The sequence below is a fragment of the Hemibagrus wyckioides genome, linkage group LG18, assembly GCF_019097595.1.
Source record: "Hemibagrus wyckioides isolate EC202008001 linkage group LG18, SWU_Hwy_1.0, whole genome shotgun sequence".
NCBI classification, from domain to species: Eukaryota; Metazoa; Chordata; class Actinopteri; order Siluriformes; family Bagridae; genus Hemibagrus; species Hemibagrus wyckioides.
This window is the reverse complement of record NC_080727.1, coordinates 17,410,537-17,423,140: the sequence shown is the minus strand read 5'-3', so window position 1 is coordinate 17,423,140 and position 12,604 is coordinate 17,410,537. Positions and strand designations below refer to the sequence as shown.

At 39.9% G+C, this 12,604-nt stretch overlaps 1 protein-coding gene across 1 annotated transcript in view; it reads left to right on the top strand.

Moving 5' to 3' along the window:
* The first annotated feature begins 4,692 nt into the window (after positions 1-4,692).
* si:dkeyp-23e4.3 (rho GTPase-activating protein 7) overlaps positions 4,693-12,604 on the top strand; it is a 48,770-nt gene continuing 40,858 nt past the window's right edge. Inside the window, exon 1 of the mRNA XM_058415040.1 lies at positions 4,693-5,087. Coding sequence (XP_058271023.1) covers positions 4,973-5,087 — 115 coding nt within the window. The 5' untranslated portion in view covers positions 4,693-4,972. The remainder of the gene's footprint in view (positions 5,088-12,604) is intronic.

Below are 12,604 nucleotides of genomic sequence, written 5' to 3'. Positions count from 1 at the left end.
CTAGCTTTCCTTTTAAACAGTTGATAATAATAATGGAGGTGGTGTTCACTTCAGCATTGCTCAACAGATTATAAGAACAAAAAAGAAAATAGAATTGAGAGAGAGAGAGAGAGAGAGAGAGAGAGTAGAGACACTGCCTGTAATCATGCTTCATTCCACTTTTCTCACATAAATGGAAGAAAGCCTCAGGAGAACAAGGCCATTATCAGCTAAATTAATTCTTGCCAGTAAGAGACACACCACTGATGAGGAAGTTGATAAACAAGTGAGTCTTTAGGGGCATAGAGATGTATTAAAGTGGAAGGTCTGTTCACACAACCAGAGATTCCTATGCAATTGATCCCTATACGTTTAGACAAGACAGGGGGATTGTTTATTTCTTTAAAAAAAGAAAAAAGGTTAGACTCTTTGTTAAAATATCCCATCATACCTGTATAACTGACATCTATAAGAATTTCTTGGAATACTTTTTTTCCAACATATTTTATAAAGAAAGATGTCATTTCCACATTCCTGTCTATAATACCAGCATGTTATGTTAATCATAAAGACATGACACGATTTAACATTATTAATACAGTCAGACTGATTTCTAACCCCGTCCTTTTCCCATCCAAACTGCATAAACATGTCATGTTTATAATCACACTGTTTCCATTTAGCATATTTCCTTAGCCTCTACTGAGTACCGAGATTCATTCCAGGCTTCACCAGCGTGGTTTCCTACAGTAACCCACCTCTTCCAGAGGCACCCAGGTGCTAATAATAAACATCATCTTCCTGTCTTATTAATTTTGCATGTAAAAAAAGAAAAATCCGAGAACGATAAAGTGACACCTGATGCATCGCGGTTCAGTGAATCCACGGATATAACGGTCTTGCGTTCAGGCTCCACCGTGCATTTCATTTTTCATGTAAACTTAATCAAATGCACATCAAGCTGCACTCAGCATTTTTTTATTTATTTTTTTAAAGAAATGCCTCCTTGGAGCCAGCATTGTATTTGAGAATCCTGAGCTTTATGAGTTTATATTGCTCTGAGGCTCACATCCAGTTAAAAATCAATCACTTATGGAGAATAAAAACAGCAGATATATTATAGTCCCTAGTCTAATATTGTTTACGTGATAGATTACATATTGGAATATTATTTAAAACTGTGAAATTATTATTTAATATGAATTTATTAATTTTTTGTAGCATGTGTAATGATCACACTGGTGTGTTTAGCTGAGTGATGGTGCAGCAGAAGGAGTTACACTGACGATTAAAAAATAATGATTGTTATTATTATTATTATTATAAAAGGTGCCAGGCGGATAATGTGTGCTATGATTTAAACATTTACAAATTTCAAATTTAAAGTCTGGTTGGAAAATCTATGGAAAGTTTTCACCGTAATGATCAAATTGTTGTTTAGTAAAACTCAACATGGCCGACTTCCTGTTCAGCAAATCACAAATTCGTTACCTCAAGTGCACCTTCAAAACGCCCCCTAGAGGTGAATTTAGGACACGATTTAAATTAGTGATGGCATGACACCGGGTTTTTCATTTCCGATTCTAATACCAGCCCCAAACCGACAAATAAAAAGGCTCCTTCACTGTGCAGCATTTCTACACAGCTTTGCTGCACATCTCAGGTTTTTCTTACCACCAGGTCACATGACGATGACATCATCACCTGACTTACTTTCACCTGCACCACATGCAATTCTCTGATATTTCAGATGATATTTGTTACAAACCTGGATCGAACTTGTTCTATTTTTCGTCTTTTGGATACCCGAGCCAACTTTTTTTTGCTGGTATCAGTCCAATATCGATATCCTGGGTTTGATGACAGCGATGCGGAGCGTACGTGCTACATGGGCTATTCTGGGAAAGTCGAGAACCACATGGTGAAGGAACAGTTTTCATCTGCAAGTCATCAGGCTTGTCAATAACTCACCCACTGTGGCTCACACACACACACACACACACACGCTGACCTCTTGCACATTTTACCATTAAATCTTAAACTGCACTGTGTTAATATTTTACACAATCTTCTGCTTTTATTGTACAAGCTTCCTGTTAACTTACTCACACTAGCACATGTATATTCCATATCATACTTATAATACAGATTAAACAAGACCTCTGCACCACATAGCGCAATATCCGACCACTTTACAGCGCGATCTATACAATCTGTACGCTTTCAAATCCAAGAAGGAACGTAAATGTGAGGATGTTACTGTATTGTTCAGCTGAACTGCCCGTTTTTCTCCGCATAGGATTATAAACCTTTACTAAATACACAAAAAGTACATGAACCAAGCTCAAATTTCCGCCGGAAATCCAGAACATCGAGTATCAAGACAAATATGCAGTGGAATGATGGGAAATTGACTAACACGATGGAAAAATTGGCTCACAGCATCACAGCGAGTTACTGGCATGACAATCTCTGAGTCTTCAGCTCAGTCTGTTATCTGACGCAGAAGTCAGAGCTCGGTGTGAGGGATGTTTATCACGGCAGAAGAGATATGAGCGAATATAAATACTCAAAAAGATTTGGAACAACAGATCATGTGTTTGACAAACAGAAATACAGACACAGCTGGTGTGAGACGTAAAGTGATACTGATGCAGGTAGTGAGATCGCGGGAGGAAGCGACAAGTATCCGCAAAAATATGTGACATTTGTACAATTATATTTTAAAAATAACTTAAAGTGTGTGTGTTTGTGTGTGTGTGTGTGTGTGTGTGTGACTTTAGGGAGACTGCAAGCTGGCGAAAGTATTTAAATATCAAATTTGAAAAACACACAATTTTTTCCCCCGTAATATATATTTAATAAACATAATTTTACCCCAATGATCTGTTTTAGATTTAGCTTTAAATAAAACAACAAAATACAGCTAATGTGTTTCCAAAAATCTTATTCCTAAACACAAATTTGATGTAAATGAAGCTAAAATTGATTCCCAGGCAAAAGTAAACGCTCTCAGAGCGATAAAAACTATAACTGGTTTCCTACAGTGACGTTCTAGCTAGCGATCATTAGCTAAATATACCATAAATATTATACCATAATATACCATAAAATGTTTTTTTAACCTTATCCATTTGAAAGATATCCAAAATACTAAAGTGTATGGCACATGGAGGCGTGAGGATGTCGCCTGCAATCTGTTAAATGTAGAGTTACTCCGCTCTTGCATTGGGAATCTTGGACACTTCCTTGAACTAATTACATTTCTCTCAAAGGTGTCATGTATGGCAGGGGTCCCCAACCACTGGGCTGCAAAGAAACAATATACAACATATAGTTTTATATATATAACTTAAAATTATATGTATTTTATATTTTTAAAAAATTGCCACTTCCGCCCGTGCCTTACTCCTGCATTTGACTCAGGTTTTCCATACATCAGCCCTGATTTTCAGTCGTGGACTGATTTTGCGAAATCACCGACAAATCTAGGCAAATCGGAGCTTGTGCATGTGAGTGACAATCATGCAGTGTGAATGACCAAAGACTCGAACTGAGTCAGTCGCCAATAAAAAATTAAATATTTGCCGTGCTAAACATCTGGACCTGTCGGCGACTCAGAGTCGTGCAGTGTGAAAGGAGTCCTGACTGAAAAATACCACGGTGATGACCTACAGCCGATGAGATAGCGAGATACAGGGGAGCGGTCAGTTCAGGGAGGAGTTATAGACCACAATATCAGCAAGCGTGGCTTCAGTTGGAGCACAATATTCTAGTTTAATAGGTTTTTATCAGAAAAAAAGTCTTAAATATAGTTATATCAGAATAAATAAGCATCAAACAGAAATAAAGCAGAAACATTTGCTTGACCAGCCGCATCAGCAGCAGCACATTGCAAAACTATTCATTTGTTTAATTCTGCAGAACACACAATCCTTGTTCCCCGCACTGACCATTTGGATCGCGAACTTTTTGCGTGGTTCCATTTCCAGTCTCGCGTGAGAACTCTGGTCTCATGTGTGATCTTGATCTTACGTTATTTCCCTATCATTTCTCGCGTGCGTTCGGTTGTGAAACACAGTTTGTGGACCAGACAGAGTTGTGGGCGATTCTTCCTATTGTGAAGTCATGCAGTGTGTAACCTCCTGTCGCCGATCCATCGTGCATTGTGAACACAGCAGCGACCGAATGCTACCCCAGATAGTCGTGCAGCGTGAAAACAACCATGATCTGACCGCTCTGAAAATTGTGCAGTGTGTGAACTCGGCATTAGTCTGCAAGCTAACCCACGCTAAAATGAGCTCCCCCTTTCAACCCCCGAAGGTTGGGGAACCCTGATGTATGGAATTTAACATTAAAATCCAGATATTTTCAGCTTGAAGCTTCCTAAGTAATCTTTTTCTCAGTAGAAAGAAGGCATGGTTCGTGTAATGCAACTGATGTGAAAACAGGAGACTTTAAATGTCAGTTAGAAGAAAACTTCTGCTTTTGCTTTGGAAAGAGGAAGATGTACGAGACCAAACAACTGACGACAGACGCTTATTCATCCAGTTCCTCTCTATTCTCTCTACCTTAATATTTATCTCAGCATTCTGCAGATAGGCAAGTGTATGTGTATGTGTGTGTGTGTGTGTATTAATTATGACTGTACAGATGGAGAAGCATCTCTTGCTCTGAAGCCATTGGTTTAACTCAACCCCGTATTTCCTTTTCAGGCGACTTTGACCCCTAGTTTGTGCACGTGTCTGTGTGTGTGTGTGTGTGTGTGTGTGAGGAAAACATTTCTCTTTTCCCCCTCCCTCCCTCACTCTCACACACTCTCACATGCTTTGGACGAAAGCGTGCGCCAAATTACATGCAGACTTTTTGCATCAAGTGGTGAAAACTTGGAAGAGAAACTTTCCTCCTCTCTCTTCGCTCAGCTGCCCGAACTCACTCGCGTCTCTCGGCAGATGGAGTGAGGAAAGAGCGTTTCTCGGGACAGCACACGGATATGGCTCACACGCCCAAAACTCCACTACGGAGGTCCTTCAGCGAGCATGTGAAGGACTCCACCAATAAGGCTTGGGATATATTCTGGAGGAGCGCACGTGAGAAACGTCTATCAGGTGAAAAGCTGGTGTATGAAATCAATTGATTTTTTTTTGCTGGGTTGGTCCTGAGCTGCTTAATCAAACGTTTAGAGGAAGAAGGTGATGGTTTGCTTGCAATAGTAAGAAATTTGAATTAATCATTTGTCCTTGTTGTATAATTGTGGATGTCAGCGTCGCTGGGTTAATGCTTGTCTGTGCAATTTCTTAAAGTTTATCGCTGCTTCTGCCAAGTTGTGACCTAATAGATTGAGCTGATCAGCAAAAAAACAAAAAAAAAAAGTTTTTAAAAACCTCATTATACCACCAGGCTTTAAAAGGTGACACTACAGAATAAATGAATTGATGATGTGCATATATTTGCAAGTGTTTGCGTTGTATGATTCTGACACGTGCTGAAACAAGAGCAGGATCATTCCAAAAAAAAAAAAAAGACTTCTGAGATCCTCAGGAAGTGGCCTTGAGTTTGCGTGAGAGAACCTGATTTCCTCCTTCTCTTCTCTTCTCCTTTTCTTCTCTTCTCCTTCTCTTCTCTTCTTTTCTCTCCTCTTCTCCTTCTCTTCTCTTCTTTTCTCTCCTCTTCTCCTTCTCTTCTCTTCTTTTCTCTCCTCTTCTCCTTCTCTTCTCTGCTCTTTTCTTCTCCTTCCCGTCTCTCTTCACCTCTCTTCTCTTCTTTTCTCTTCTCCTTCCCTTCTTTTCTTTCCTCTTCACCTCTCTCCTCTCCTCTTCTCTTCTCTCCACTTCTCTTTTCTTCTCCTTCTCTTCTCTTCTCTTAGCTTCTCTCCACTTCACTTTTCTTCTCTTTCTCTTTTCTCTTCTTCTCTTCTCTTCTCTTCTCTTCTCTTCTCTTCTCTTCTCTTCTCTTCTCTTAGCTTCTCTTTTCTTCTCTTCTCTCCACTTCACTTTTCTTCTCCTTCTCTTCTCTCTTCACCTCTCTTTTCTTCTCTCCTCTTCTCTTCTCCTTCTCTTCTCTTCTCTTCTCTTAGCTTCTCTCCTCTTCACTTCTCTTCTCTCCACTTCACTTTTCTTCTCCTTCACTTTTCTTCTCCTTCTCTTCTTTCTTCACCTCTCTTTTCTTCTCTCCTCTTCGCTTCTCTTCTCTCCACTTCACTTTTCTTCTCCTTCTCTTCTCTCTTCACCTCTTCTTCTCTTCTGTCCACTTCACCTCTCTTCTCTTCTTTTCTCTCCTCTCCTCTTCTCTTCTCTTCTCTTCTCTCCACTTCTCTTCTCTCCTCTTCACTTCTCTTCTCTCCACTTCACTTTTCTTCTCCTTCTCTTCTCTCTTCACCTCTTCTTCTCTTCTTTCCACTTCACCTCTCTTCTCTTCTCTTCTCTTCTCTTCTCTTCTCTTCTCTTCTCTTCTCCTCTTCTCTTCTTTCCTCCTCTCCTATCCTCTCCTCCCTTTTAAAAATATTTACGCCCATGACAACCCCAGACATCATAACAGATATGGTCTTGAACAGCTCGAGACGTTCCTCAACATCAACATCGACCCAGCTACAGCGTCTAAAAGGTGCAGTAACTCCAAACGGTCCACAAGAGCTCTCTAGAGACCAATAAAAGTGAGGCTTTGTTGCAAAACACTAAATCTGGATCAATAAACCCAAATGAGGTTCCATGCACTGTGATGCAGTTGCCAGGCTGCTTTGGAGAACATAAGAGCCAACATAAAGAGAACGTTACTGCTCGAGGGGAAAAAAATAAAAAAGAATAAAAAGTAAACATCTGGATCTGACGGAACCTTATCTGCTGCTTGTGTCCATGACTATTTTGTAATCCCGGCCTAACTCTTTTGCAAGAAAGCTGATCAATTTGTGTTTTTCTCTCACATCATGTAAGCATTACCTCATTTCATGCACCAGAGCTGTGTGTGTGTGTGTTTAAATGGTGGGCTTAGCGAGAGGAAAGAAAGGGGCTGAGCGCTATTATGATGCAGAGCAGGCCCCTGAGCTTGGAGAGATTACTGTGAGAAACCCTTCCCAGATGTTGCAATCTCAAAAAAAAAAGAAAGAAAAAGAAACATACACAGCTGGGGGAAAACGAGGGAGGAAATGGGGTCAGGTTTCACATTTTTCTTGGCTACAACAACAATAAAAAAGAATCTCTGAAAAAGCTATGATCGTTTTAAGAAAGAAAGAAAACTGTCCCCTCAAAAATTTCTTCCTCTCAGAGTCTCTTTGCATGAATGGTTTCAAATATCTGCCATTTTCTCCGAAGCGTTTTATCAGAGACGGTTGATCCGTTACACATGTGAAATTCATCTCGTAGTCACGCCACGCTGTCGGCGAGCAGATCGTCGCTAACAGGAGGCTATCGATATCAACTTAACACTGGAGTCTTGTGGCTCGTGGCTCGTTAAGACATTTTCCACCTGAGAATTAAATCCTCCTGGAGATCCACCACAGAGAGTGGCGGCGAGAACGGACGGATCGTGGCGCAAGATGAACCGGCGGATATCGAAGTTTAGCATCGATTTCACAGCTATTCAGAAAACACCAGCGTTAAATGGCATGAGATCTGATTTCAGAATGAGAACCCTGAAGTTATTTGTCATTACTATTATTATTATATAGCTTTACGGCAATATTGTGCAAGGATTTCGTCAACTTATTCCAAGCACGGTCTCCAATATCCAGCTTTATGAAGCTAATCATTTAAAACACAGCCGCTGGTGTTGATCGCAGGGGTCCAAGCATTTTTAATAAAACCTCTCCAATGGGAATTCCTGGAATCTTTATTCTTATTGGCTTTTTGTTGGCAGCCATGTGTGTTCGCTGCATTAACTACTTTGCTAGTGTAGGATATGTAAAGAAGTCACAGGAAGTAGAATTCCAGAGAATCTATATATATATATATATCTCCTATATATATATATATATCCATATATATCTCACCGCTGCAGTTTATCATCAGCGGGCAGGATCAATATCTCTGATGTTATGTTCATACGATGTTTAAAATACATTGTGAAATATCATTTCCTTCAAGAAGGATTGTAGGCTAGCGGATTTTTTTAAAAAACGTTTAAACATTTAAAAGTCGTTCGACTTTTGTAGTGAAAAATGGCTAACGTGTATCAGTAAATATTTGAGAGCTGCAAGTCACCTGAGAGTTTGTTTTATTTATCTTATTTTATTTTCTAAGTTGAGACACTTCAGAAAATAGAGCTAGTTTGAAGTAAGGCAACATAGTAAGCGAGCATTGATGCTACATGTTTTTCTAGTGCATTGTGGGATTTATTAATCCAGACAACATTTTTTTAGCGGAAGGATTTTGCGATTGATTGACCGAGAGCAAAACTTAAAATGTCCGACTCCCTGATCAGCACCTAACTAGTGAACTAGTGAGCAGATTGAGATACAGCCCAAGATTTCACTTTGCATTAAAACAAAAGAAATCCCAAAATATAGAGTAAAGTGCCGTTTGGGTGGGAGGGGCATACTGTCTCACTCCTGTCAATCACAGCAGCACTTGGGGTGAATGTATGCAGAAGAGGGCAGACAGCGATGTGTTACATTTCATTGTGATTTGATTCTTGGTAACGATTTGAGATATGTCAGAAATTCCTAGACAGACCTTTTCTACATTGTTCCCATCCACAGGATTATACAGGAGTAAATTCTAGATTTTCTAGAATTTCAAGAATATTTTCTTATAAATGTAGACCAGAAAAAACAGAAAACTCTCCCAGGTCTCTGGTCTGATTATCCCCCTCTTTCCCCAATTGCCGACTTTCCCTGGGCGGCTCCCTCCTTTGGTGGATGCCCTCACATTCGTTCCATTTTTCATAACATTTTATGACACTTTATATTATACTCAGATACTCAAAGGTCTGCAGGACAAAAATGAACACCAGAGATGCTAAAATATAGTTATAAAGTGTAGCGTAGCATGTAGATTGGTAATGGAGAGAATATTCTGTGATGGGAAATCTGGAAAATTCCGGACAACAAGCTTGTGTTGTTTGGAAACATTTTTATTCAGACCATGACTCCATGAGGATGTAGTTCCATAAGGATGGAAGTCCAGGTAATTCTTTGCTGTGGAATTTCCCAGTACCTTTCTTTGAAATTGGAGTAGTTTAATAAAATTCTTTCAGACTACCGATTGCATCCTGCTGTGCAACTGGTGCAAGCCCACAGGCTAATAGCTCATAAACACACTGACCTCTATAAGAAGCAGAAAGGTCCAACAAATTATCTTCCTGTTTATGACTTCCCTTCCTTTATATACCTCATTTCCTTCATTTTAAATCATCTCCAACAATGGTTCCTCCTCTCGACTCGCTCGTTTTCTCTCAGACCGAGATGATTATCCTGCATAATGGCCTTAGCTGAAGGTTTTTTTTTTTTTTCCCCTTTCCATTATGCATGGATTGCTCCAGCACTTCTACAGCAGCCTGTCAATCCTGCCCTGAAGATATTAAATCAATTTCTTAATCAGCACATTTTCAGGGACGCTGCACACTAGTGCCTTTGTAAATGGTGTGTCTTGATGACCCGTGATTGAAAGCCAAGCCAGGTCAATCAGCTCCATATCTTTTCTTCTTTCTTTTTTTTTTTCCTTCTCTCACTGGCAATTGAGTCAATATGACTCTGATGTTGAATGTGTCATTTAAATGACATCCTGTTCATCCGTTATCCGGAGCTGCATCGTGCTCTCTCTATCTCTACCCTTATCTGGAAGGGGGCGTGGTCTGAACCGGACGTTTTTGTTATGTTTAACATGAACCATTAACCTTCCTTTAAAAAAAAAAAAAAAGAGGGGGGCAAATAAGTCATTTTTTCCCATATACAGTGACACCAAATATCATCCCCAGCAGCTTTATTCACCTCCTGAGCTTCTACAGTTCCTCAAGCTCAGCTACATCAATACATCAATCAAGTTCAATATCAATCTTAACCACAACGGTGGAACTTTCTGGAACTGGAATGTGACTGAATGAGCTCGGGATCTATCTTTTTAAAAAAAACAAAAAAAAACAAGGACTTTTACAACTCAAGCAAAACGATGATTGGAGTAGACAGCAGAAGACACTTAATCATTTTTTAATCAGAGCAGATTTATTTTTTTATCTTGAGGTTTGTTATATTCCAAGGTGATGAAGGTGACGAGATGAAGCTGCTACAAGTCAAAATGGACTCCTTATAATCTCAGCATCTCATTATAATGCCTGCATTTCAGTTATTCTTTTAAAAATGAGCCAAATTGCAATTGTATTGAGACTCCAGCAGAGAGATGTTGCTCTCTTCGAAAGGCTTCTTCTTCTCCTTCTCCTTCTTTTACTTCTTCTTCTTTTTCTTCTTCTTCTTCTTCTCTGTACACAGTGAATGGAGCAGTGGTTCTAATAAATAAATGCATTTTTCACTGCAGGTCCATATTTGGAAATATGGTAGAGATATGTTTTTATTTTATTTCATTGGTTTGTAAGGTAGCATTAAGGTCACAGAAAAACTAGCAGAAGTGGATGCAAATGCAGGTAAAGACTGAAACTGCTCTCCTCCACCACCAATCCTGTAGCACTTCTCGACTAATCCCACCATCTCTCAGGGTACAACCAAGGTACACATCAAGACTCTTCACTGTTCGGACATCCAAGACATCTTCCTTAAAATACTTAAACTAACACTTTAAAAAGCTGATCTTCTTGCTGTATTTCCAGCCAACAGTTTGAGACTGACGGTATGATTAGTCTGTGACCTTCTAATCCAGTATCGATGTATTCACTAATGGAGACTTCAAATGCTGCCAAATGTAGATGTAAAGAATCTTTAATGAAACAACCAGGCAAACAGTTCAAAACGTTGGGGAAAAGAAACAGGCAGAGGTCATGAAGTGATTACGAAGGATTACACAGGTAATCGAGAGGCAGAAACAAATCTAACACTTGGTGTCAGAAACGGAGCATAAACTGAGCAAATACTTTGCAGTGCACTAAATGAATGAAAGTCTGTGTGGCTGATTGAACACTGGTGTAACTGGGGGACGTGTGTGTGTCTGTGTGTGTGTGTGTGTTGTGGGAAGTTTGTAGCCATGTTTGTAGGCTGTGGTGTTTTGCTAGAAATTAGAGTTCATGGGTGATAATATCAGTTCATTCTGAACTTGAAGTATTGCTGTATTCGGTCTTTGCTGGTCCCATGAGCGTTACATATATCCTGCTTGTGTCTGAATGTAAAAACATACCTTTTGATGGTAGCGAGTGGTAGAAATGCTGTTACATTTTCAACATCAAAACTGTCTACGAAAATCTTACAGCATTTCTACCGCTAGCTAGCTCGATCGGCCGAACATCTCACTACCGCAAAGCTCCACAAAAATAACCCACACAAACACAAATGTTTATAAAATTATTTTGCAACCAACTGACCTGCCAACAGTGCATGCATTCTTCATCAGCACTTTGGTCCTTCCTTATGAAACAGAAGCTGATATTTTAACTGGGTTTGCTCTTCAAGAACACTCCGGTTGTGAACCTCTTCACCCCCAAGTGACTCCAACTCATGCAGAATCTCCAGCTATAAAATAAAATAAATTGCCTTTATTTGTCACATATACATTACTGCACAGTGAAATTCTTTTCTTCACATATTCCATCCTTGGGGTCAGAGTGCAGGGTCAGCCATGATACAGCACCCTTGGAGCAGAGAGGGGTTAAGAGCCTTGCTCAAGGGCCCAACAGTGGCATCTCAATGGTGCTGTGGCTTGAACCCCCCCATCTTCCGGTCAACGACCCAGCGCCTTAACCATTCAAGCCACCACCGCCCTCTTACATGTGGCGTATTTTTAGGAAAATAAAACCCCATCTTTTTCTCTTTCTTTACTCAGTCGAGTAAATGGTGTCCTCAGTCTTTACTCAGGCGATGAGTGATTTTTTCCTCCGACACCGTCTTGATTTCTTCTCCCAACACGACTCATATACTGCTCCTTGGTAAGCAGGTGTGAGATTGAAGGACTCAGTCACTCATTCCTCAGCGTGGAGGCTTTAGATCTGCAGCCACACCGTTAACATGAAGCAAAGCTTCATTTTCTGTCCTGCAAGCAATCTAATTACCATCATGTGTGTGAAGCGAAGGTCCATAATCTTTTATACAGCTCAAGAAAAAGAAATAATGAGCTATAAAGAAGCTCTTCTCCTTGCTCAATAAGCATTCCCTCGTGCACGTGCCAAGCGAGCACTTAAAAGGACTCAGGAGGTTTTCCTGGCCAGCTTCCATACGCATACTCATTTTTTTTTTTATAAACAGTTAAAGGGAACTGAAGAATGTTGCAGTACAGCGAGAGGTTTTATAGACACTTCAGTTCATCCATTTGGTCATTTCTCCTAACACCTGAAATCAGTTAGTCAGTTAGAGTGATGTCGAAAGAAAACACAAGTTTGTTCTTTTCATAACAGAATATGTGTTTTTGATGCCGATCACTCATTCTGTGTATCTGTGATCAGCATAAACGTTCATGCTCTAGGTGTAAATGTTCATGATGCTGATAAAAAAAGGGAAAGATGTTCCATGAGTCAGCCATCAGGGCTGAGAGCTGAA